The 25,827-nt window shown below is 38.4% G+C and overlaps 2 protein-coding genes and 1 non-coding gene across 3 annotated transcripts; 2 read left to right on the forward strand and 1 right to left on the reverse strand.

Moving 5' to 3' along the window:
- Positions 1–4,826: 4,826 nt before the first annotated feature.
- LOC148693398 (uncharacterized) lies at positions 4,827–7,047 on the reverse strand. The gene is made up of 5 exons (XM_088677672.1): positions 6,585–7,047; positions 5,857–5,997; positions 5,633–5,811; positions 5,234–5,320; positions 4,827–5,111 (listed from the first exon to the last, which is right to left on the reverse strand). Exons 1-5 carry the CDS (start codon positions 7,045–7,047, stop codon positions 4,827–4,829), a joined length of 1,155 nt encoding a protein of 384 aa, XP_088533798.1.
- Positions 7,048–8,895: 1,848 nt separating this feature from the next.
- On the forward strand, positions 8,896–9,002 carry LOC137730381 (small nucleolar RNA R71). Its single transcript, XR_011068141.2, has one exon. It is a non-coding gene; the product is annotated as a small nucleolar RNA R71 (small nucleolar RNA).
- An 11,782-nt stretch (positions 9,003–20,784) lies between these two features.
- Positions 20,785–23,481, forward strand: LOC137729683 (pentatricopeptide repeat-containing protein At5g09450, mitochondrial). The gene is made up of 2 exons (XM_068468687.2): positions 20,785–21,202; positions 22,389–23,481. The coding sequence occupies exons 1-2, from the start codon at positions 20,903–20,905 to the stop codon at positions 23,289–23,291; spliced, it is 1,203 nt and encodes a 400-aa protein (XP_068324788.2). The 5' UTR covers positions 20,785–20,902; the 3' UTR covers positions 23,292–23,481.
- The last annotated feature ends 2,346 nt before the right edge of the window (positions 23,482–25,827 follow it).

Below are 25,827 nucleotides of genomic sequence, written 5' to 3' on the forward strand. Positions count from 1 at the left end.
CGATTGAAGGAGAAGGCCATTTGCCCACCATTATTGACACCACAACAGTATCTGCTATAGTGAAGGTAGTCGAAGTTATCTTTGGAAAAGGGTCCGTAACAGCAACAGCCTTAATCAAATGAGGATCGAGCTTTTTTCTAGCTGTAACCATCGTGACTACCTCAGCTTGTTTTATCGAGCAACCACCTGGAAAAACTAATTCGGGGTCAGGATAACGATATTTAGTTAAAAAGTATATATATTTGTAAAACACAAAATAAGAGTACCTTAAGCCACGTCTTTGATTTTTGGGGCAAGAGTTTTCTTTGGTCGACCGCCGAAGATTTTCTTTTTAATTTCCTTGACTGATGTGCTGAAGAAATCTTTTGTGTAGATATCCCACCAGTTGGCAAAGGTACTGGTGCCGTGGGTTTCAGGGGCATTCGGCAGAAGACTGAATTTGGCGCACCATTCTTGAAAATCTTGCTCCACTTCTTCACATTCCCTTTTCGAGGATCCATAAAGTCGTTCTCGACTCAGAAGTAAGCGAGAGGTGAGTAAAGGCACAAGACAACCTGGAGATAACCTAGTTGTCGAGCTACAAAATGGGGATGGTAGACTTCCCAACTAGCTTGCCGAGCATCACAACTAAAAGGAAAGTCATGAGCCACCATGAATGATCCCCAGGTCTGCCGAAGATCGTTGTCTTATGTTCCTTCCTGTGCAGATATGGGAAGTTTGATAGAGAATGGATAGTCTCTTCGACGACAGCTTAGGAATTCGTTATTGGTAAGTTCGTCTAGGCATATTTAAAAATCTCTTCGGCCGAGTGACTCGGGTTTGGGTAAGAAGCCAATTGAAAACCCATCACTTCAAACGAATCAAAGTTGAAGTTCTCTGGCTTTAGGATAGCAAAATAAACCTGTAACATAGATCTTACTATGTATTCCCACTGCCCTGACAATTGAAACACCCAAAGTGAGCTGTTTTGGTGCGGGTCTATCTTCCCAATAGTTGCTTCGGCCAAGCATCATGTGAGGTTGGCAAGGATGGCGGGACTAAGAGCTAGAGTGTGACCGCTAGCTAGTGTAAACTTGAAAATGCACAAGAATGTCGGAATATAATGGCTTACAAGTCTAAGTGTCGTTCCCATGAAGATTCTTATTCAATCTATATTTGATAACCTAAAGAAAATCTAATTAAACAAACACCAATTAGACTTAATCTAAACTAAAGATTTCAATCAAATTGTAAAGAATTGTTTTAAATATTTAATTTTAAGCAAACGAAAACAATATTAAAAAGAAAAATAAACAGAAAGTACTATGAGATGATAACGTTGAAAGTTGAGATTTGACAAACAATGGTGAAAGTCTAGGGATTTAGAATCAACCACAAAGAATCTAGTTTAGGTTTCAATGCATTCAACGGATCTTTCGATTCTTTAGATGATAATTCCCATATCTAAGTCCTTGTTAGGAACATTAGATCATAGTTTTCCTTAAGTGAATGATTCTCTCCTAGTTCAGGCAGAGGCCGTATATCCTAATATGCAGTCTATCCTGGTTAAGGCATAAATTTAACAAGTAAGACTCTTTACGCTCTAGAAAACAAGAGAACTTATTCTTTGTCAAGCAATAATGTAATTTACCACACTTAACCACAAGAAGCTAATTGACTTATATTGCTAGTTCAGTCTCAAATTTATCTTCCAATCTTACTAGATGCAAAGTCCTAAGGTGATCAATCAGAGAACTCAAACAAAAAGTAACAATTCAAATAGTGATTAAGCATTCACATGAAAGAAACTAGAAATCCAATGCATAACATTAAAAACCATAAGCATCCATGCTAAGGCATCATCCTAACCCTAGAAAAAGAGTTTAGTTACTTATAGAATACGAAAACATAATTAAAAATCTTAAAAACATGAAAAACTTCCGAATGATGAAAATGGATAAGAAAGATGGTTGGCGGCTGCGACCTCTCCTTTTTTCCTTAGACTCCAAAATCACATTTCCCCCAAACCTGATCTCCAAAAGTCCCTCTTTTTGTCTTCCTTCTTTTTCTCTTGAATAAATGCTAAAATCCTTACTTGAACAGGACTCTTTAATTCCCTTCTTACTTGGATTGGTATAATGATGATGTGGCACACCAAACTAGTGAATATATTAACTATGAACCTTTTAGGATAGTCTTGAACTCTTCTAATAGCTCTCCTTTTGCTCTGCACGTTTCCTTTTATTAAATTTTGTAAATCCAAAATCTCTTTGCAAATCCCGCGTAAGCATTGCTAGCAGACATCTGGCACAAGAATCATTATAATGTCTTCTAGGAAACTCGGAATCACGAACCGTAAATTCTTCTGGAAGGTAACTTCCATATCTTTCCAATGATACAAGGCTCAGCTGCTCGTTCATTCTGAGGAAGTACATTTTAATCCGTAAAGTTGGTTGATCTGCACAAACGGCTTCTGCTTCCAGCATGCTAAACTCATTTCTATCGCAAAAGTGCTCCTTTTTCCTTCTTTCTTCATCTTCACTCTTTAAATCTAAAAAAAAACATAAAACTAAGTGAAACAAATTAAATCCACTCAAAAACATAACAAGAATCTAAACTAAAGGGCTTGAAAATGTATGCAATTATGGTTATATCAAATACCCCAAAACTTAGACTTTGCTTGTCGTCAAGCAAACACAATACAGACTCCAATTAATTAATTTATTTATTTAAAAAAAAACGCAAACTAGTTAGGCTTTCCAAATATATTCCTCAAAGATTACATGGAAAGTATAGCTAAAAAAAATAAATAAATAAAGAAACATTGTAAGGATTCTAAACATGATTCAAAAGTTAACAACACCTTACACAACCATTCTTCTGGTACGTATATGACTAGCCAATCATTAGCACAACGCTTGCAACTTGGATAGGTATATGCAAACAAGTGTGATGAGTGATCTTTGGATAATGAATGTATCAAACCCCATAGGCTTGCTCTTCATATCATCTCTCCGCTAATGTAAATCAATGCAACACCAATGATCAAATGGACTTTACAAAGGTTGTAACGTTAGGCTAGGTTATTGGCTATGAAAGAAAGAATAAGGAAAAACTAGAACCTGAGATATGCCAAGGCTTCTTCATATGTAATTTCGTCTAGCCTCTTTTGAAATATGATTCTTGGCGTCCAAGACTCATGTTGTAGGAATTGCACAATTTCAAACTTTTCATATTTTTTTTTTTCATTTTTCATTTTTTTTCTCTTTTTTTGTTTTTTTGTTTTAATTGCAAATCTGAGTAGTAATATGACACATGGTACCTCAGTACACGCCACTTCTTGGATGTAGAACTCAGGCTTGATCTCTTTCATCATCGTGGTATTCATCTCAAGCTATAGGGTATGACTAATACAGGTTAAATGGGTAGGAATTAATGTGGTGATGAAAGAAAAAGCTATGTGTTTGGCTTCAAAAGGCTAACTAGCGATAACACAAAAGGTTGGGTATAGAAAGGCTCAAACAGTCCAAAGATGGCCAAAATCGTCTCCCTAATATTGCATGACTCATGATTTCACCTTGAGAGATATTGAAGCAACTTCTAGTGTTCGTTGAGATCTTTATGATTACTTAATCCGCATATAATTCTCTAAGTAAGCAACAATTGCATTAACATTGGCTATGTGCATGAAAAAGGTGTAAAGAATGATCATATAAAGCATAGCTAACCCAAGAATTAGACAAAGAACACAAACAATGCTGATCGATTTCTTAGAACCAATTTAAGTATTAACCAAGTTATTATCATTGGATTTGGAAAGAACCAACCAACATGATTGAGAGAAGAGCAAAAATATTTTTTTTATTTTTTAGATTTTTTAGACATTAATGACACAGCATAACAACTAACAAAAACTAAAAGTTAAGACTTGAAAACGAAGACTTCATGTTAGCAATAACCAATTTTTGACATCTGTACATTTTTTTTTTACATATATCTTGCAAACTAGTTGGCAGAATTTAATGTTCTTTATATGGTTAGATTCAGAATGAAAAATCAAAGAACGTAACGTGGACCAAAAAAATAAATAAATAAATAAACAACAACAACAACAAATTTTTCCAGAAATTAGAAAAACAGTAAGCCTACGTTTTCTAACATCACAAAATTAACTAAAAATATCCCTCCCCCAAACTTAATTAAAGATTGTCCTCAATGTGGAATAAGGGATAATATGCAATGGAAAGAATTGAAAGTCCAGAACTAAAAAAAATAATAATAATAATAAGAATCAAGTGAATGTAGATCTTCCCTGGTCAAGTAGGCGCTAAAGCGAGACTTGCCGCACACACCAGCTCCATCTTCATGCATTGAGTGCTTAGGTTGCCTCCCAAGAAGCGCTAAATTTAAAGTCTTTAGTTGGACTCAGCGACCTTGAAATGAATGGAGGATCATTGAGGTATGCCACCTCAATAAGTTTGGTCTGTGATGGCAAAGTTTATAGATTCTCTAAATACGGTTTTAGACAATGCCCATTCACCTTGAATATGGAACCAGTTTTCATGTCTTGAATCTCTACTGCTCCGCGTGGAAATACCTGAACAACCAGAAAAAGGGCCAGACCATCTAGAACACAGCTTCCCGGGAAACAATTGAAGCCTTGAGTTGAACAATAACACCTTTTGATGTGGCTCAAAATGCTTGGGAATTAAAGCCTCATCATGAATAATCTCCGTCTTTTCTTTATAAATCCTAGCATTCTCATAAGCTTCATTCCTCATTAATCCAATTCATTAATTGAAACTTTTGCAAAGTCCCTGCTTGGTTGATGTCGAAATTCAACTTCTTTAATGCCCAAAATGCTCGAGGTTCCAGTTCCACCGGAAGATGACATGCTTTCCCAGAGACAAGTCGAAAATGGAACATGCCAATGGGAGTCTTGAAAGCTGTCCTATATGCCCAACAACATCACTCGCTTTCAAAGCCCAATCTTCTCGATTTTGACTCACTGTTTTCTCTAGAATGTGTTTGATCTCCCTATTAGAAACTTCAACTTGTCCACTAGTCTGCGGGTGGTAGGGAGTAGCAACCTTGTGAGTGATGTTATACTTCTTCATAAGAGCTTCGAATGACTTATTGATAAAGTGAGATCCACCATCACTAATGATAGCACATGGTGTACCAAACCGAGTGAAAATGTGTCCTTTAAGAAACTCAATACGACTTTATGATCATTGGTCTTTGTTGGTATCACCTCCACCCATTTAGAAACATATTCCACAGCCACAATGATGTAAAGATACCCATGAGATGTAGGAAATGGACCCGTGAAATCGATACCCTAAACATTGAACAATTCAACCTCTGGGATATTTTGCAAAGGCATCTGTGATCAAGATGATAAATTCTCGGTTCGTTGACATCTGTTACAGGTCATCACAAAGTGATGTGCATCCTTAAATAAAGTAGGCCAATAAAAACCACCTTGCAAGACCTTCAAAGCTGTTTTCTTTGCACCGAAGTGGCCTTCACAAACATACGAATGACAAAATTTCAAAATACTTTGGATTTCACTTTGATGAACACAAAGTCGAATAATCTAATCAGGATAGTGCTTGAAAAGATATGGGTCATCCCAATAAAAGTGTTATACCTTAGAAAAGAAACGCTTCCTCTGTTGCTTGTCCCAATCTGCTGGAATGAACTTTCTTGCCAAATAATTCACTTTGTCGCTTCTTTTATCTCTAATATCAAGATCGAGCTCTTGCATAAGTAGAATCCATCTTAGAAGTCTGGGCTTTGCATCCTTCTTGGTTAATAAATATCGGAGGGCTACATGATCAGAAAATATAATCACTTTTGAACCGACCTAATAACTCATAAACTTCTCCAACGCAAACACCACAGCAAGCAATTCTTTCTCCATCGTCGTGTAATTCAATTGAGCATCAGTGAGAGTTCTTCTAGCATAATATACAACATGAAGGACTTTGTTAACTTGCTGCCCTAACACAACACCTATTGCATAATCAGAAGCGTCAACATGATTTCAAAAGAAAAAGCCCAATCTGGAGCTTTTATGAACGGGGCCTGTGTTAATTCTTTCTTGAGGGTCTCAAAAGCTTGTAAGCACTCACCATTTAAGTTAAACATAGAATCTTTAGCAAGCAGATCACAAAGTGGCTTGGTGATTTTCGAGAAATCTTTAATGAATCATCGATAAAAATCTACATGCCTGAGAAAGGATCGAACTTCTTTTACAGAAATAGGAGGAGGAAGCTTCGAAATCAGCTCCACCTTAGCTCTATCAACTTCAATTCCTTCAGCTGAAATTATATGACCAAGAACAATACCACCTTTCACCATAAACCAACATTTTTCCCAATTTAAAACCAAGTTAGTTTCTTGACACCGTTGGAGCACCAATGAAAGATGATGAAGGCATTGATCAAACGATGACCCAAACATGGGAAAATCATCCATAAAAACTTCGATACACCTTTCCACCATATCTGAGAAAATGCTCATCATGCATCTTTGGAATGTTGCTGGAGCATTACATAACCCAAAGGGCATTCTTCGATACGCAAAAGTTCCCAACAGACATGTGGAAGTAGTCTTTTCTTGATCTTCTGAAGCTATAGGAATTTGATTATATCCGAAATAGCCATCAAGAAGGCAATAGTAACTATGGCCTGCAAGTCTCTCAAGCATTAGATCAATGAAAGGGAACGGAAAATGATCTTTTTGAGTTAAACTATTGATCTTTCTGTAATCCGTACACATTCTCCAACCTGTGACTATCCTCTGGGGTATAAGCTCATTATTTTCATTCTTGACAACTGTAATACTAGATCTCTTTGGTACAACTTGCAGTGAACTCACCCATTTGCTGTCAGATATAGGATAAATAATGCCGACATTCAGTAATTTAAGAACTTCTGCACGAACCACTTCTTTCATTTGTGGATTGAGACGTTTCTGAGCCTCTCTAGAAGGCTTTGACTCGTCCTCAAGATATATCTGATGCATGCAAATTAAAGGACTAATTCCTTTGATGTCTGCCATACTTCATCCCAACGCTGTTTTATGCTCCCTCAATACTTACATCAACTTTTCTTCTTCTATTTGGTTAAGGCAGCAGCTATAATCACAGGAAGAGTCTCTGAATCACCCAAATATGCATACTTTAAAGTCTCTAGAAGAGGCTTCAATTCAAGCTTAGGAGGTTGTATAATGGATGGTACAATTTTGGCTTGTGAAAGTGGCAAAGCTTCAAATTTTGGTTGGCCTTTAGGAGGGTAGGACACTATGGCATTGAGATCTCGTTCTGCTTCAATAACAGTAGCCTTTTCAAAACTCATTTCATGCTAAGAGATACAAACTTCCAGAGGATTTGTGATGCTTGATTCAATGAATGTTTTTTTTTTTTTTTTTTTATAATTTGATCCACAACCTCAACATGAAAGCAATAATAGAGATCCATGGGCTTCTTTAATGCTTCGAAGACCTGATTTAACATCAATCTCCGTACCTACAATATCCATGAAAGGTCTGCCAAGGATGAGAGGTAAGTCACGAGTAGGAATTTCGGCTTCTTCCATGTCCAAAATGATGAAGTCAGCAAGAAGAATAAATTGATCAACACACACGAATACATCTTCAACAATCCCTCTTGGATATTTCACAGAACGATCAACAAACTGTAGAGAAATGAATATATGATTTAATTCACCTAATATGAGGTTTTCATAAATAGAATAGGGCATCAAATTCACACTTGCTCCCAAGTCAAGCAGAGCTTTTTCGATTTTCTTTCTCCAATAACACATGGGACTGTTAAGCTACCAGGATTTTGGTGGCAATTTTCTTTGAAGAATCGCACTAACTGTGTCTGATAACTTCACCTCCTCATGATCTTCATACCTTCTCCAGTTAAAGAAAAATGAGTCGAACGATCGGATTTTTTAGCTTTGTAAAGGGTTGTGTCATTGCTTTTAGACATTATAGAACTCCAAGAATTCTTGTCAAGCTGCTGCCCCTATATGTGCGCTGACCTCTTCATCTTCTTCCTTATTAATTTTTGGACTTCCCACATTATTATCATTCGTCTTTCCACTCCTCAAAGTGGTAACAGCTTGAATATGCTTTTGATTCCCAGGATTGGTTTCAGTTTGGCTTGGAAATTGCCCTTGTGCTCGCTCCAACTTGTTCAAAGTAGTAGCTATTTGTCCCAACTGAATCTTAAAATTAGATTGAGCCTTTTCCAACACCGTATGACTTTGTCTAAGTAATACAACTTCTTGTTCATACCAATCAATTTTATTTAAGAATTGAGATAGCATGTCCTTGGTAAAAGGGTCTTATTGTTGAATTGGAGGAGCTTGATAAGGTTGCTGATATTGCTTTGTTGAATTGGATGGTCCCATGGTATTTTGCGAATCTCTGCAAGATAAATTTGGATGTTCTCTCCATCCCGGGTTATAATTATTGGAGTACGGATCATTTCGAGGCCTCCCACTAAATGCCTTGACCTCTTGCATGCCTTCTAGATTAGGATTTGCTGGACAATTTTCCATGTCATGGGTGATGCTTGCACATAAGGTACATGGCTGCGTGGCTATCTTGCTTAGTAGTGGTGTGAGAAGCTTTGTAAGGGCTGCCACTTGTGCCTCTAAACCCGTCCTTGCATCAACTTCATAAAGGCCTTATCTTTTTGTTGATGATGCAGTTGGAACTCTCGAATCTTTTGTAAGAAAATCCCAATGCTCAGAATTTTCACATATAGCTTCAAAGGCATGTATGGAGTCATTTGGAGTTTTGTCCATTAAGGTTCCGCCAACTGTTGAATCAACCATGCTCCTACATTGAGATTTCAAACCTTTGTAAAAATAATGAACCTTTTGCCGAGTGTTGAAACCATGATGAGGACATTGAAGAAACAAGTCCTTATATCGCTTCCAACTTTCATGAAACTGTTCACCTTCTTGTTGCCGAAAGCTCATAATTTCATTGATCAGAGCATTGGTTCTTCAAGCAGGGAAGAATTTGGACAAGAACTTCTTGGATAATTTTGTCCATGTGTCGATAGAGGCTTCGGGAAGAGAATCTAACCAACTACTTGCTTTATCCCTCAAAGAGAAGGGGAATAAACGAAGTCAAATTTGTTCTTCAGTAACATTGGTGAAGGTGAATGTGGAACATAGCTTGAAGAACGCCTTGATATGATGGTATGGATTTTCTTCCTCTTTCCCAAGAAATATAAGTAGCAACCGAAAGATTTGTGGATGAATCTCAAATCGCTGCGCAATTAGAGCCAAAATAATGCATGACAATGCGTTATACTCTGTTGGTTTTGTATAATCACACACAAGCCTTGGTTGTGGTGGTAGCAATGGTGGAGGATTATCTCCAACCATTATTGACTACTTCACCCATGGCTGGTTCTTGAAACACTCGTTGTCTCCGCTGTTGTCTTAAAGTACGCTCAAGTTCTTGGTTAACAAGAATAAGCTCAAGCTTGAGTGAATGTCTTCCGTGCATGCAACCTAATTTGAATTGGAAAGAAAATAAATCAAAGCCTTAGGTGCAAAGGAAAACTATTCCAAGTTGAAAAAGAAAATTTCCTTGTCTGCACACTGATCAGTATTTTGACGATAATTCCCAGCTCAAAAATCAAATTGTTGATCCGCTTTATGGGTTGAAAACTAGACATCCGTAGCTTTCCAGTGGTATATAATAAGCCTATTGAAATATAGGAAAGTTAGTCCAAAATAGTCGAGCAAAAGAGCGAACAGAACTAATATAAAACTGGAATGTGATTTCCTGTTTTTCGTTGCCTAATATTATGACTCTAAAACTAAAGCAAGCTGAAAAACAACTAGAAAACAACTTAATTAGATGTAAATTAGGATTCCAAATTTTAAATTAAATTAAGAATCCCCGGCAGAGGGGTCATAAAATTGGTGTAAACTTGCAAGTGCACAAGAATGTCAGAATATAATGGCTTACAAGTCCAAGTGTCATTCCCACCAAGATTCTTAATCTGTATTTGATAACCTAAAGAAAATCTAATTAAACAAACACCAATTAGACTCAATTTAAACAAACGATTTCAATGAAATTGTAAAGAATTGTTTTGAATATTTGATTTTAAGCAAACGAAAACAATATTAAAAAGAAAAGTAAACAGAAAATACTATAGATGACAACATTGAAAGTTGAGATTTGACAAACAATGGTGAAAGTCTAGGGATTCAAAATCAACCACAAGCAATATAGTTTAGGTTTCAATGCATTCAACGAATCTTTCGATTCTTCAGATGATAATTCCCGCATCTAAGTCCTTGTCAGGCACATTAGACCATAGTTTTTCTTAAGTGAATGATTCTCTCCTAGTTCAGGCAAATGTCATATATCCTAACATGCAATTTATCCTGGTTAAGGCATAAAGTTAACCAGTAGGACTCTTTATGCTCTAGAAGACAAGGGAACCAAGCAAACCATTATTCTTTGTCAAGCAATAATGTAATTTACCACACTTAACCACAAGAAGCTAATTGACTTATATTGCTAGTTCAGCCTCAAATTCATCTTCCAATCTTATTAGATGCAAAGTCCTAAGGTGATCAATCAGAGAACTCAAACAAAAAGTAACAATTCAAACAGTGATTAAGCATTCATCTGAAAGAAACTAGAAATCCAATGAATAACATTAAAAACCATAAACATCCATGCTAGGGTATCATCCTAACCCTAGAAAAAGAGTTTAGTTATTCATAGAATACGAAAACATAATTTAAAATCTTGAAAACATGAAAAACTTCCGAACGATTAAAATGGATAAGAAAGATGGTTGGCGGCTGCGACCTCTCCTTTTCTCCTTGGACTCAAAAATCACGTTCCCCTCAAACCTGATCTCCAAAAGTCCCTCTTTTTGTCTTCCTTCCCTTTCTCTTGCATAAATGCTGAAATCCTTACTTGAATAGGACTCTTTAATTATCTTCTTACTTGGATTGGTATATTGATAACGTGGCACACCAAACTAGCAAATATATTAACTAGAACCTTTTAGGATAGTCTTGAACTCTTCTAATAGCTCTCATTTTGCTTTGCACATTTCCTTTTATTAAAATTTATAAATCTGAAATCTCTTTGCAAATCCCGCGTAAGCATTGCTGGCAGATGTCCGGTACAAGAATCACTATAACATCTTCTAGGAAAATCGAAATCATGAACCGTTAAATTCCTCTGAACGCTAACTTCCATGTCTTTCCAATGGTACAAGGCTCAACAACTGGTTCATTATGATGAAGTACAGTTTAATCTGTAAAGTTGGCTGATCTGCATAAATAGCTTCTGTGTCCAGCATGCTAAACTCATTTCTATCGCAAAACTGCTCATTTTTCCTTCTTTCTTCATCTTCGCTCTTTAAATCTAAGAAAAACATAAAACTAAGTGAAACAAATTAAATTCACTCAAAAACATAACAAGAATGTAAACATAAAACTATGTAATTATGGTTATATCACTGGCCAGGGCTTCGACCACTGGCATATTCTCGGCAAGGCATTTGTTTGACTTGGTATAAAAGATGAATTTGTTGTACAAGTAAAACAAGAACGCCTCGTGCTCTCCCTTCCTGAGTTTTTCTTTTTCTTAGCCAACGAAGTGGTTGATGAGAGTGCTGTAATTGAAGAAGTTCTTGTGCAGCTTGTTCACTTCATCTTTTGATGCTTCCTCTCGGTTATCCTTTTTCAGGACTTCGAGAGCGCGCTCATCGTAGACTATTTTGAAATCCAAGTTGAACTAATACCGAGAAAGAGTGGTATCAACTGGAAGACCAAATGGTGAGGTGCAGGGGATATCCGTTGTGTCTAGAACGGTTGGACCAATGGGGCCGAGGGGAAGCACCATGGTGTTGGTGGCCAAGCACCAGAAACTCAAGGCAGCCATCAGAAGTTCTTGGTTCATGTTAACCTCGATGGTCGAGATTTTAATGGTGTAAAAAAATGCCAAATGACTTCCAATCGCTGCTGAAGTGGGGTTCCATTCGGCTAACCCAAGCAGCCCAGGCTGCAAGGGTCAAAGGTCAGGCTCTCTGAGGTTTAGTCGATTCTTATTTCAACTAATCATATAATTGGAATAAAGGACTCAGGTAATGCTTCTTTAGCATTTCAGTGATGACCTCTCGAACGTCCTCTTTAAACAAAGGACCTAGGATTTGGTGAGAGGCGACTGAATCTTCTTCAAATCAGAGGGTTTTGGTGGCATTCTGAGATGAAATCGTGACATTTGTCACATTCTTCGACAAGCTTGGTGATGAAGGTATTGGTAGCCATTGAAGCAAGGGTTTGGAGGTTTTTGTCTGGTTTTCAAAGGTTGGTCTTTTCTGGGTTTCAAAAGCTCAAAGCAACATGGCAAGAGTTTTGAGAATTTTGGAAGCGTAAAGTTGTAATGAGGCCAAAAGTGATATTTATAGGTAACTAAAGAAGAAGATCGACAGTTTCAAATTCGAAAATTAAGGGGTAAATCCAGCCCAAATATTTTGCAATCATTACAAAAATTTAAAAATCCTGGCAAAGAGGCCGAAAAACACGCGAATCAGGGTTGCACGATTGCGTGTGGCGGCGAACTTTAGGGCATAATTGTTAGGAAGAGACATTTCGACGTCTATGTGCCTCGGGCGTGAGGCGTGTGTGTTGCCGAATCTAGACAGTTGCGACAAGAAGGCGCCGTGTGTTAAACCTTTGCGATTATCAAGGACTGACATATAGTGGGAGATTGTGCGTGATAAGTATATATTGAGTGGATAGGAATATTTGTTTTTGCAAGGATCTTTTGATCGACCACAAAGTGTAGGTCGAGGGTTTATTTCTCAGTTAATAATAGATCGCTTCTTCAAGGGCAAAGTTCGGCCAAACACTGTAGGCCGAAGACCTCAGAAACAAAAGGGCAATGTTTGGGCCAAAAATAACGCTTTGAGCCAAGCCTTGATTTATTCTCGGTCCAGAAGGGGATACTAGGAATTTTCTGTCATGGGCCGAGTCCAATGGAGTTCGGCCAAATCCTATCAGGAGATGGTTTGGCCTGGATAAGGGTGAAGTGGTCGAATCCTAGTGCAATGAGGATTCTTTAGAAGCTAAAGATGCTTTGAATCAGAAAAGATGCTGAGAATTGAGGGATGAATCTGAGTGATAAAAGAGCTTGGTTCAAAGTCCTATAGGGGTTAGGATTGGTCAAGACTTAATCAAATTGGGTTAAGGAATTCTAGTCCGAGTGAAATTCTACCTCGACCATAGAGGAAATCACTACTATAAATAAAGAAAAGGGTGCATCATTCAAAGCCTCCAATTCAACACGCAATTGCCATGCGCAAACCTCTTAAACACCTTGAGATTTTTATTTTCTTTTTTCCCGCCAACACGTTTTTAGTTTGGATAAACAACACCAGCATTCTCAACAAAGTGAGGTGTTACTAGATTACTACATTCAACACACTGAAAGCCGAATTTGATATTGAACTTCGTAGAACTAGCAGCCTGTGTCTTCAAGCTCTAGAACCCAAAGGCTGAGACGCGTTCCTTCCTCGGACGTAGTCGCGAGATTAAGAAACCATTGGTGCACCCTGTAGACATCGAAATTTCAGTAAAACAAATGTTCACCAACGCATTAAAGTTTTGACGTGTCAAGGCATACATGGCATACGCCACGTGTTGTACAAATTGTACACATGGCGTGTGACTCAACAAAATAGGAAGAAATACCCTTGAAGGATTAAACAAGTTTTTTCTTCTCATTTTGGGCAATGACAAGGCAAGCACATTTCAATCCATTGAGGATCAAAACAAGTTTTTCTTCTCATGTTGGGCAATGACAAGGCAAGCACACTTCAATCCATTACGGATCAAAGCAAGTTCTTCTCATTTTGGGCAATGACAAAGCATACACATTTCAAGTTTAAAATGGTGTTAAGTGGGAAATTAGGCCATAAGTTAGACCACTTCAAGTTTAAAATGGTATTAAGTGGGAAATTAGGCCATAAGTTACACCACTTCAATTTCAATATTGCATTAAGTGGGAAAATTAGGCAATGGTGCTTGGAAAGGAAAAAAATATTTTGTGGTGGTGATTCATTCTCAAAGCCTATAAATAGGCTTCTCCATCAAGGTATCAAGCATCAAGGAATTCACAAATACATTTCTCTACTCCCAAATTGGAAGAGAATTCCCCAAATCCTTGAAGCTTTGAAACTCCAAAGCTCTCAAGCATCCAAATTCCCAAGAATTCCGAAGGATCAAGAAAGCACTCTTCGTTCTTCGTCAAATCCTCTTTCAAGATCAAGCCCCGACGGCCCTTGAAGAAAGTGTTCATCGTTCATCCTAAGATCAAGCCCCAACGGCCCCTTGGATCAACAACACAAACAAATCCATACATCCAATCGTTCTTCAAGATTAAGCCCAAAAGCCCTTGAAGATTCGCTCATCCATCAACCTTCAAGATCAAGCCCAAAAGCCCTTGAAGAAATCCACACAACCATTATTCAAGATCAAGCCCCGACGGCCCTTGAAGAAAGTGTTCATCGTTCATCCTAAGATCAAGCCCCAACGGCCCCTTGGATCAACAGCACAAACAAATCCACACAACCAACCGTTCTTCAAGATCAAGCCCAAAAGCCCTTGAAGATCCGCTCATCCATCAACATTCAAGATCAAGCCCCGAAGGCCCTTGAAGAAACTTACAACTGTTCATCCAAGATCAAGCCTCGACGGCCCTTGGATCAACAAATCTAGATCTTACGGAGATAGAATCAGAGGACCAAATTTAAGAGAGATCGTAACCCCAAAAATCATAAACACAAAAATATTATTTTGTACACGTTATTCTGGTTTCTTGTTTCAAGGAATCTTCCGTGTTCACAAATTTGGCACGCTCGGTGGGACAATCTCTACCTCTCATCTCTGTCTTCGTTCAAGATATTCAAGCACAGTCCATGGCTGCAAACAAAGAACAAGTCATGACTATCGGCACTACCTCCATTGAAAAACAGCTGGTTCAGATGAAGGAAATAGTTGCAAGGCTGATAAAGACTGTAGAGGAGAAAAACTTGCAAACCGCCGGACTCATCAACCGTCTGGAGGCACAGCATGGCGTCAAAGTGAAACCAAGCTCTCTTTCAACTAAGAAGACCGAAGAAGGCTTTGACCCAAATGCCTACGAACTCATGTCAAAGGCTAGGCATGACTTTGCTTCCTCTTCAAATCTTGGAAAGAAGGTTTCAAACACCGTCAACGACAAAGATCGTGACCTCACCGAGACTCAAAAGAAGTTGAAGGAGCATGATTACGGAGTTGACAACAACAAAGCTGGACTTGGCTTCACACCAAATGCACTCGTGAAGATTTCAAGCAAAGCGAAAAACGCTAGCGCTCAACACATCAGCGTGAGCATTGAACAAAATCAAGAGGAGCCTAAACCTCATATTCGAGTGTCAGTCTTCGATAGGCTGAATCATTCAAAACCCAGAATTTCGACACTTGATCGTATTGGTGGGCAAGACCGAACTTCCGTCTTCAAGAGGCTTAACGCGCCAACATCCCAAAGCTCTGTTTTTGAAAGGTTGTTAAAGCCTAAGAAACAAAGCAACACAGCTATCTTTCCTCTGCGACGATCAGCTTCGGAAAGATTTGAAGATAATGAGAAGCCTTTTGGAAAGAGGAAGACAACACCAAAGGAAGAAAAGCTCGATGGGTTAGCAGAAAAAGGCGACGTTCGAAGCTTGATTCCTTCAAGGATGAAGCGCCAAGCAATCCTAGAGGTCTACACAAAAGGACCACTGAAGGTAAAGAGGCGCATCATCGTCCACACTGACAAATCTTCATGCCAACAAACCCAAGAGAACGGCACTGAAGATGAAATCCCTAAGAAAGATGTCACTTCTGGCTCTTTCGACTCAAAGTCTTCACCTCGACTGTTGGGGGCATGCTCCAAGTCAAGTGAAATTGAAGGATGGACTCATGTCACTCCGAAGAAACTGCACGAGAAACATATGTCTTCTCCACAAGTGCACCAATCGGAAAGGGAGCAAAGCAGCTACTGTCAACCTTCAAAGCTACATGAAAATGTTGAGGATGATGAAATTACAACACAAAGATCGTTCATGCGGGATCTTTTCTTCCTCGAAGACTTCTTCAATCACTCAGTCAAGACTCCTTGCTATGAAGATTGCAAGGAATGCCTCTCTAAGATCGTTTGACAAATTCAAAGACGCTCCTCGTTCGCACGAGCCTAAAAGGCGACAACCGACGCTCCTCGTTCGCACGAGCCTAAAAGGCGACAACAGACGCTCCTCGTTCGCACGAGCCTAAAAGGCGACAACCAAAGCTCCTCGTCCGCACGAGCCTAAAAGGCGACAACCAAAGCTCCTTGTCCGCACGAGCATAAAAGGCGACAACAAATGCTCCTTACCTACATGAGCTGAAACTGCAAACGGCACCAAAAGCTCCTTGTCTGCACGAGTTGAAACTGCAAACAACAACCAAAGCTCCTCGTTCGCACGAGCCTAAAAGGTGACAACAAACGCTCCTGGCCCACAAGAGCATAAACTGTGTACGGCAAAATCATCAAAAAAAAAAAAAAAAACCATCACTCATTTGAACTACGTCATGACTTGATCCCTCCTCAACCAAGGGTACGTAGGCAACTTGAAACTTCAAAACTTCAAGTACAGTCACATCATCAAAAAAAAAAAAAAAAAAAAAAAAAAAAAAAAAAAAGGAAATAACACATCTTGGTGATGTATATGTTTTATCTGTATTTAGCACAATACACTAAATAAGTAAAGCATGTTCATTAATCTCCGAGAAATTACAAGTGCGTACAAAAAAAAAAAAAAAAAAAAAAAAAAGAGATGGAGCTTTCATAAAGGTTGTTCACGTGAAGCCCCACTACTTGGGAAAACTACAGAAGCGGGAGGCATCAAAGAAGAGGCCTCAATACTTGGTGGAACGCTAGATGAGCCAGGAAAAAGGTGCCTCTGGAAAAAAGCAGCAAGCCTTTGACGGTCACTTTGACGGTCACTTTGAATTCGACCACTGGATTCTTGCAGCTCATCAAGCTTCCTCTTCATGCCCGTCGAATAGTTATTTGCAAGCACATGCAAACTTCTATTCTCGTGCTTAAGCTGTTTGATCTCTTGCTTAAGAGTTTCCACCTCCGCCATCAATGATTCCACTTGGCGGGATCGAGCAAGTAGGCGTTGGCCCATGTTGGATACAGAGCCTGCGCACTGAACACTGAGAGTTAGGGACTCTTGAACGGCCAACTCATCGGACCGTTCTGAAAGCAGCCTATTATCTTTTGGAGTGAGGAAGTTCCTAGCTACTATCGTAGCTGTTGTTGCGTCCTTCATCACAGAATCTTCACCTGTCAAAGGGCCATTAGAAGATAAGAAAGAAGGGCACCATACATTTACCTGACGCGGCGCACTCGGATCACTGCTGAGACTCAAATCTAAGCAAATGTTAGACGGGTTAGCCATTGTCAAAAGGTTAAAAGAGAAAGGTGGATGGAGTAAAATCAGAAAGGGCCGAAGACGATTTTCACAAACGGGCGATCTTCAAAGTGTGCATGTTGGAGGTAATCGATACCTCTATAAAAAGCCAAGGCGACACGACCACCGATTCAAAAAATCGGATTTTCCTGCGTGAAGTTCGGCGACGCTTTCGCGGCTTTTCAGATAACGCGTTCAACTTTGTCAAAAGATCTCTGACAAAGTTGAAAACACGTGAAGTTTATCATCCCAACTACGCGCCTTTGCCAACAAGCGTGGTGACAGAGCCGCACCCGTGACTATTTTTTCGAAGAGGCGCTCGCTCAGAAATCGAAGAGACGCTTGTTAAAAAATCGAAGAGACGTTTGTCGACAAGGGTAAAAGAACATAACCACCACTTGCTATTGGGAAATCCCTATATATGTCGACCTTCATCTTTTATGGCAAGGCATACCTGAAAAAAAAAAATGCCCAACTCTTCCTCACCTCTGAGGGCGCACTCCCAGCAAAGCCTTTCGAAATACTCAATTTTTTCTTCTTCCCCAAAGAAGATACCAGATGCCTGGAGTACAGATGACCCAGGAGGAAACGGTAGATTGAAGTATGTGGAGACAAGCACAACAAATACATGTGCTGATCCATTCGCCGCTTCTTCAAAAGCAAAGGTATCTCATATCATCAAGGTCGAAAGCAAAGGTATCTCATATCATGCTTTTTCCTTGTCTTTTCCTTTGTCCTTGTTCTTACTTGCATGGCAAAGTGAAAGAAGCAATCAGCCGGCACTTGGAGTCAGTCTTCCGATCTGGAACCGACTGCTTGGAATCTATTCCCTGGTTGCTTACCTAGCGTTGCTCTCGAGTAGTCATCTTCAACGGTTGATACACTTCCAGAGAAGGGACCACTTCTGCAAAGGGGAGCAAGTAAGGCAAGTGAAAATGATACATTAAAGCATGTGGAGACAAGCAACAACTGCATATGCTGAGCTATCCTCTAACCCTCTTCAATACGAATTGGAGAGATTGAACAAAGAAACAGAAAAAAAAGGAGTAAAGCTCAGACCTTCGGGGGAGACCAAAAATATCCTGCTGCCCAGTTCAAGAGTAGCACAAAGGAAAATCAACGATTGGAGGAAACCAGAAAATCTTCCAGTCGAACTCAAGATCAAGCCTCGATGGCCCTTGAAGAAATTTCCTGCTGCCCAGTTCAAGAGTAGCACAAAGGAAAATCAACGATTGGAGGAAACCAGAAAATCTTCCAGTCGAACTCAAGATCAAGCCTCAATGGCCCTTGAAGAAATTTCCAGCCCAGTTCAAGACTAAGCCTGTGGAAAATCAACGATTGGAGGAAACCAAAAAATCTTCCAGTCAAACTCAAGATCAAGCCTCAATGGCCCTTGAAGAAATTTCCAGCCCAATTCAAGATCAAGCCTCGACGGCCCTTGGGTTGACATCTACATTAAGGGACTTCAAAACGCATCTTCTACACGTGACAAGCACATGTCTACGACGCGCCTTGAAGTGGGGGCATTTGTAGACATCGAAATTTCAGTAAAACAAATGTTCACCAACGCATTAAAGTTTTGACGTGTCAAGGCATACATGGCATACGCCACGTGTTGTACAAATTGTACACATGGCGTGTGACTCAACAAAATAGGAAGAAATACCCTTGAAGGATTAAACAAGTTTTTTCTTCTCATTTTGGGCAATGACAAGGCAAGCACATTTCAATCCATTGAGGATCAAAACAAGTTTTTCTTCTCATGTTGGGCAATGACAAGGCAAGCACACTTCAATCCATTACGGATCAAAGCAAGTTCTTCTCATTTTGGGCAATGACAAAGCATACACATTTCAAGTTTAAAATGGTGTTAAGTGGGAAATTAGGCCATAAGTTAGACCACTTCAAGTTTAAAATGGTATTAAGTGGGAAATTAGGCCATAAGTTACACCACTTCAATTTCAATATTGCATTAAGTGGGAAAATTAGGCAATGGTGCTTGGAAAGGAAAAAAATATTTTGTGGTGGTGATTCATTCTCAAAGCCTATAAATAGGCTTCTCCATCAAGGTATCAAGCATCAAGGAATTCACAAATACATTTCTCTACTCCCAAATTGGAAGAGAATTCCCCAAATCCTTGAAGCTTTGAAACTCCAAAGCTCTCAAGCATCCAAATTCCCAAGAATTCCGAAGGATCAAGAAAGCACTCTTCGTTCTTCGTCAAATCCTCTTTCAAGATCAAGCCCCGACGGCCCTTGAAGAAAGTGTTCATCGTTCATCCTAAGATCAAGCCCCAACGGCCCCTTGGATCAACAACACAAACAAATCCATACATCCAATCGTTCTTCAAGATTAAGCCCAAAAGCCCTTGAAGATTCGCTCATCCATCAACCTTCAAGATCAAGCCCAAAAGCCCTTGAAGAAATCCACACAACCATTATTCAAGATCAAGCCCCGACGGCCCTTGAAGAAAGTGTTCATCGTTCATCCTAAGATCAAGCCCCAACGGCCCCTTGGATCAACAGCACAAACAAATCCACACAACCAACCGTTCTTCAAGATCAAGCCCAAAAGCCCTTGAAGATCCGCTCATCCATCAACATTCAAGATCAAGCCCCGAAGGCCCTTGAAGAAACTTACAACTGTTCATCCAAGATCAAGCCTCGACGGCCCTTGGATCAACAAATCTAGATCTTACGGAGATAGAATCAGAGGACCAAATTTAAGAGAGATCGTAACCCCAAAAATCATAAACACAAAAATATTATTTTGTACACGTTATTCTGGTTTCTTGTTTCAAGGAATCTTCCGTGTTCACACACCCAACACCACATCAACATATTTTACTCCCCAGCCGAACTCAGGCAACGTGTTGGCACACCCCGTATTCGACCGAATGATGTAGTTAGCTTTAATTACTCAGCATGTGCATCACGTAGGCTAGGTTGTTTTTAGGATCAATAGTTTCAAACTCGACAACAAAGTTTCACAAAAGAAACATTATGGGCATACATCCATGAAGTGTAAAGGGATTCGGTTTGGTTCGGTTTGGTTCGGTTTCTGAACCTAAAAAACCGAAACCAAACCAATGATGTTCGATTCGGTTTGGTTTGATTTTTCAGTTTCAGTTCAGTGCTTAGTCCGATTTTTTTCGATTTTCGATTTTTTGAACCCATCCCCTAATAATGACTACTCTTGTTACAGTAATTCACTCAAAACATAAGTACAGGTGTTGCCAATTTATAGTGAGGCCCACCCCCGGAAGGCCCAAAATCTTCGGCCGAAAAGCGAAAGTGGTGTCAATCAGTTGTGTTGTGCGTGTGTGCCGAAGTAGAGAGCTTGCCGAGCAGAAACTAGGAAGTGTAGGCTCAATGGCGTCTCTGTCACTCTTGCGCACTCTCAGACGGAGCAGCGGCATCAGCAGTGTTAGTCTTAGTGTTGGTAGATTGTTGTCGTCAGGAGGAGCAGGTGCTGTGAATGATGAGTTTGTCCAAGATTCTGAGGAAAGTGACAACCTGAAGAGCAGAGTCTTCAGTCTCAGGCAGCCCAAGCGAAGCGCCACCAACGTTCTTCAGAGATGGGTCTCTGAAGGCAACCCAATTTCCATTTCGGACCTCCGCCAAATCTCGAAGGACCTCAGCAAGTGTCACCGTTACAAGCACGCCCTCGAGGTTGGATTCTCTTTTTATATTTGGGAAATTTGCCAAAATGTTCATTTTTCAAATCGCAATTGGTGAAATGATGGGGTTTTCAGTATTATGTGATTACTTTGTGGCCGATATTTGATCGATATTTTGTCAATATTTGATTTAGTTCAGCAATTGGGGTTTGATTTCTGATTATTGGAGCTAATTGCCCCCTTTCCTTTTTTTCACTGTTTGATATTTTGTGTTTGGTTAGCTAGAAAACGAGGGAAAGTTGAAAGCTTGGAATAGAATAGGAGATTGTACAATTTTCAATCGCTTAAATGATCAAAATCAAACAATGACCACATACCAATAAAATATTAACAACATATTGAAAAAATCCAGAAAACTGTTCATTTTAGCAATTAGGATTTGTATTTTCATCGTTTCAGTAAATTCCCGATAAATATATTACCCTTGCAATATGAAGGGTAGGCTTTTGGCAAAAGGTTTAAATGATGTCATGTAAATTGCCTAATCCAAGTATTGTGCATGAGCATTTAAAAACGGATAGCAACCCCAGCCCGTTTAAATTCCTATAAGTTTTTATAATGTTAAAATGAAATGTATGCGCAGTGTGCACTAACTTTTCCTTGTTTCTAGTTGAGCTTGTCGGCACTAGACTTGTGCTTACTAAGGTTTTAACTTTATTTCACTTGCAATAGGTGTCCTTCTATAGCTTCTAAGTGTACCCAGCAGGCTCGTTTTGTATGTAGGATTGGATTGGAATGGATAAGTCCTTACATTTAAGGCATATTGATGGTACAAGTGAATGATTTTTCATTAGGAGGGGATTAGAAGAGGAGTAGACATGAAGAAAACTCATCCCTTCTAATCCTACAATTTTGGAGAGATTTGAAATGGATAAGTTTGCTTCATGAGTAATCCATCTTCTACCCTCTAGTTGGTCATAGTTTTTTCATTTCTCACCTTAATATACCTTGAAATTATGGAGTTATCCATTCCAATCCAATCCTACATACGAAACAAGCCAGCATGTTTTCACTTTTTTTTTTTTGTTTTTTTTGTTTTCTCGTTTAAAAATGTCTAAACATAAACATATTTCTTGTTTCCAAAACAAGAATGAAATTGGGAACACAACAAAATGTAATCTTCGTGTGCCTCTTTTAGTTCTCTGTTTCAGTGGATTCTGTTTTGTACAAGCTTGCAGATATCCGAGTGGATGGTCAGCCATAATGATTTTGAGCTATCAGATTCTGACTATGCAGTCCGCATTGTCTTGATGACAAAAGTTTTTGGCATCGATGCTGCGGAACGATACTTTGAAGGTCTACCTCTTACTGCAAAAACAAGTGAAACGTATACTGCTCTTCTCCACTCTTATGCTGGGGCAAAATTGACTGAAAAGGCTGAGAACCTCTATGAGAGGATAAAGGAATCTAACCTGTCCCTTAGTGCCCTTACATACAATGAGATGATGACTATGTACATGTCAGTTGGGCAAGTAGAGAAGGTCTCTTTAGTCGTGGAAGATCTGAAATGCCACAAGGTTGCACCGGATATCTTCACTTACAATCTTTGGATTAGTTCATGTGCTGCAAATCTAAAGATTGATCAACTTCAACAGATTTTAGATGAAATGAGACATGATCCTGGTTTTGGTGAAGGATGGGAGAGATACATTAACCTGGCAAATATATATGTTAGCATTGGGCATCTTGTGAATGCAGAGTGCAGCACTCTAGTAGTTGAAGCTGAGAAAGTAATCACACAAAGAGAATGGATCACGTACGACTTCCTTATTATTCTGCATGCTGGTTTAGGAAATAAGGAAAGGATTGATCAGATATGGAAATCCTTGATAATGACTGGGCAAAAGATGACAAGTAGAAACTATATTTGCATTCTTTCTTCATACCTAATGCTTGGCCAGTTAAAAGAAGTAGGAGAAGTTATTGATCGGTGGAGGCAATCAACTACTACTGATTTTTCTGTTACTGCCTGCAGTAGGGTTTTCAAAGCTTTTACAGACATTGGGTTGACTGAAAAGTCCCACAACTTCAAGATGCTTCTGATTCAGAAGAACTGTGATCCTACAAATTCGTTAGAGTAGAAGTAAAAAAATGATTTTTGGTGGAGATAGTGGAACGTATATGCAACAATTTATGATGTCTGGATCATTTTATCAAATGACTGAATAATATACCAGTATTCAGCTGGGTTGATAGTTCCGCTGTTTTGTTTCTATGTTTAGTCTCAAGTATATTGTTTTATGGAAAATTGAAGTTTGTGTTTATCCTTCCCATCGTTTGTTCATTGCAAGTGCAGCACACACCAAGTTCTTTGTACATCATTGCAAGTCAGGTAAGATCAATATGTTAAATATTATCTATATTATGCTTTTAATGCTCATATATTCCCTAGAGATGTAAGCATTGTGTTAATTATACCCGATGTTTATAGAACATAAGCAATAAGAGCCGTAGAAAATTGGAAAAGTTATCCTACAAAAGTGAGTTTGTAGCACTTGAAACCATTCTAGAGTACCAGTTTGTAGAGAGTTAATTAACAAAGCATTCATAAGTAACCTCATGTTTCAGCTAGTGTTTTTCTTTCTATCTTCTTGTTATGTGGTTGCATCCTTGTGCTCCTTGATCAAGAAACAATTTGTGTAGATTGTTGGAGAATGGAATCTCATATCAGGTATATGATAATAAAATATACAATTAATGTATGAGAAATTCGATCCTTAATATCATTGAGCCCTTTTATGATAAAACTCCACGCCTAGTAATAAGTAATTAAGTAAAGATAATATCGGTGATGTTGGTAGTGGCTATACTGAAGTATGGCTACTTGAATTAATACTTACTTTTGGGTATATGATAATTAGTTTTTACAAGGAATTAGGTACTTTTTATCATTTCCCATATGATATTATTGCTGCTATCTTGTGGGAAAGGCAGCTTAAGTTTAAATCAAATAACACATGCCCTATATTTTGGTTATGATCATGTTAACAGTTAGTCTAACTCAAGTTTGAGGCTATGCATTTCAGAATTCAAGCACACATACTTTGCCAATTGCTGTGTTACTTATTCATTTTTGTGTGTGAAAATTTTGTGTCTCCAGATCCTGGCTATATATATATATATATATATATATATGGTTGGGGGACGCATACATTTTGACACACTTTGTAGAACTCACTTCGTAATGTATTTCAATGATCGTAATTGTATATATTTAAGTACGTCATTCATAGATCATCCTTCCAAAAAATAAGACAATACAATATCATTAAGACATTTAACTATAGTGAAAAACATAGAGAAATACGGTTCTGCAAAGAAACACTAAATTTAATCCTACAGTCATGATTTCAGATTTGAATAATTTTTTTATAGACATGAACTTCGATGTACGACAAAAGATAAACAGTTGGATCATTGAAATACATTACGAAGTGAGACGTACAAATGTACGTCAACAACTTATGTCCCAGATCCTAATCCATATATATATATATATGTATGTATGTATGTATGTATGTATGTATGGATATCATTCTTGTGGTCGGTATATATAAAAAATGTATTTATCTAGGGAAGTGTTATTGGCACTCGAAAAATCTCATTCTACACTCCTTACAAGTGTATTTTTCTTTCCTAGAAAGTTTGGAGTGTAGAATGAAATTTTTGAAGTGCCAATAACAATGCCCTTTTAACTATTGCTAGCGAAGATTTAGCTGCCCTTGCCCTCGGGACTGAAGCGATAGTAGCATCCTTTTTGTAGTTCTGAGCTTCAAGCTATCTTTTCGCAACAAAATGGGAAAGGTTTTAGGAGTTCAACTTGTACGAAATGGATTCATTTTGAGGACCTGTGATGTACTTACTAGATCAAAACTTTAAGATGGTGGTGAGTCCATTTCAAAGAAGGTTTTTCAGGTTGTAGACGAACCACTTCAATAGTATGAATATTTTGTTGTGCGGCACACACAATAAAGCTGCTCTCCAAAAGTCCTCATTTTGAGAACTTGTGATGTCTTTTTTTTTTATAAGAGTTTCAGATTAACCTTACGATAAATTAAGCCATCAATTTAAATAATTTATGTTACACGGAAACAAAATACTAACTAATAAAATAAAACAAAAAACTAGTCTCTTCATCAATATCTAAATCCAGCAAATTCAATTGCATAAAACCCTAATAACTTTGGATATCTAATTTCATCCAATCTTTTATCAATAATATTAAAATCCAGTTAGTTACAAAGAACCAAAAAAATTGAGAATCTATGGTTTCAAATATTGGGATCACATTTCTTCTTAAACGCTTGAACTCTTTCGTATGAAATTTTTTTACGACGGTGAAAATTTTGAAACAGATCCCTCTTCTTTTTTTCTTACAAGAAAAGGAAAAAAAAAAAAAAAAAAAAAAAAAAAAAAAAAAAAAAAAAAACCTCAGGAGGAGAGCAGGGGTAGTGAACAATCGAGAGAGATGGAGAGAGAGAGAGAGAAAAGGGATATGGAGGAGAGAGACGGTAAGGGAGAATTTAATCACTTTGTAGAATTATTGTGTTTCAATATAACATAAAGTATTTAAATTGATAACTTAATTTACCCTAAAATTAATTTGATGACTCATAT

The sequence above is a fragment of the Pyrus communis genome, chromosome 10 (genome assembly GCF_041283825.1).
Source record: "Pyrus communis isolate YQ-2024b chromosome 10, ASM4128382v1, whole genome shotgun sequence".
NCBI lineage: Eukaryota > Viridiplantae > Streptophyta > Magnoliopsida > Rosales > Rosaceae > Pyrus > Pyrus communis.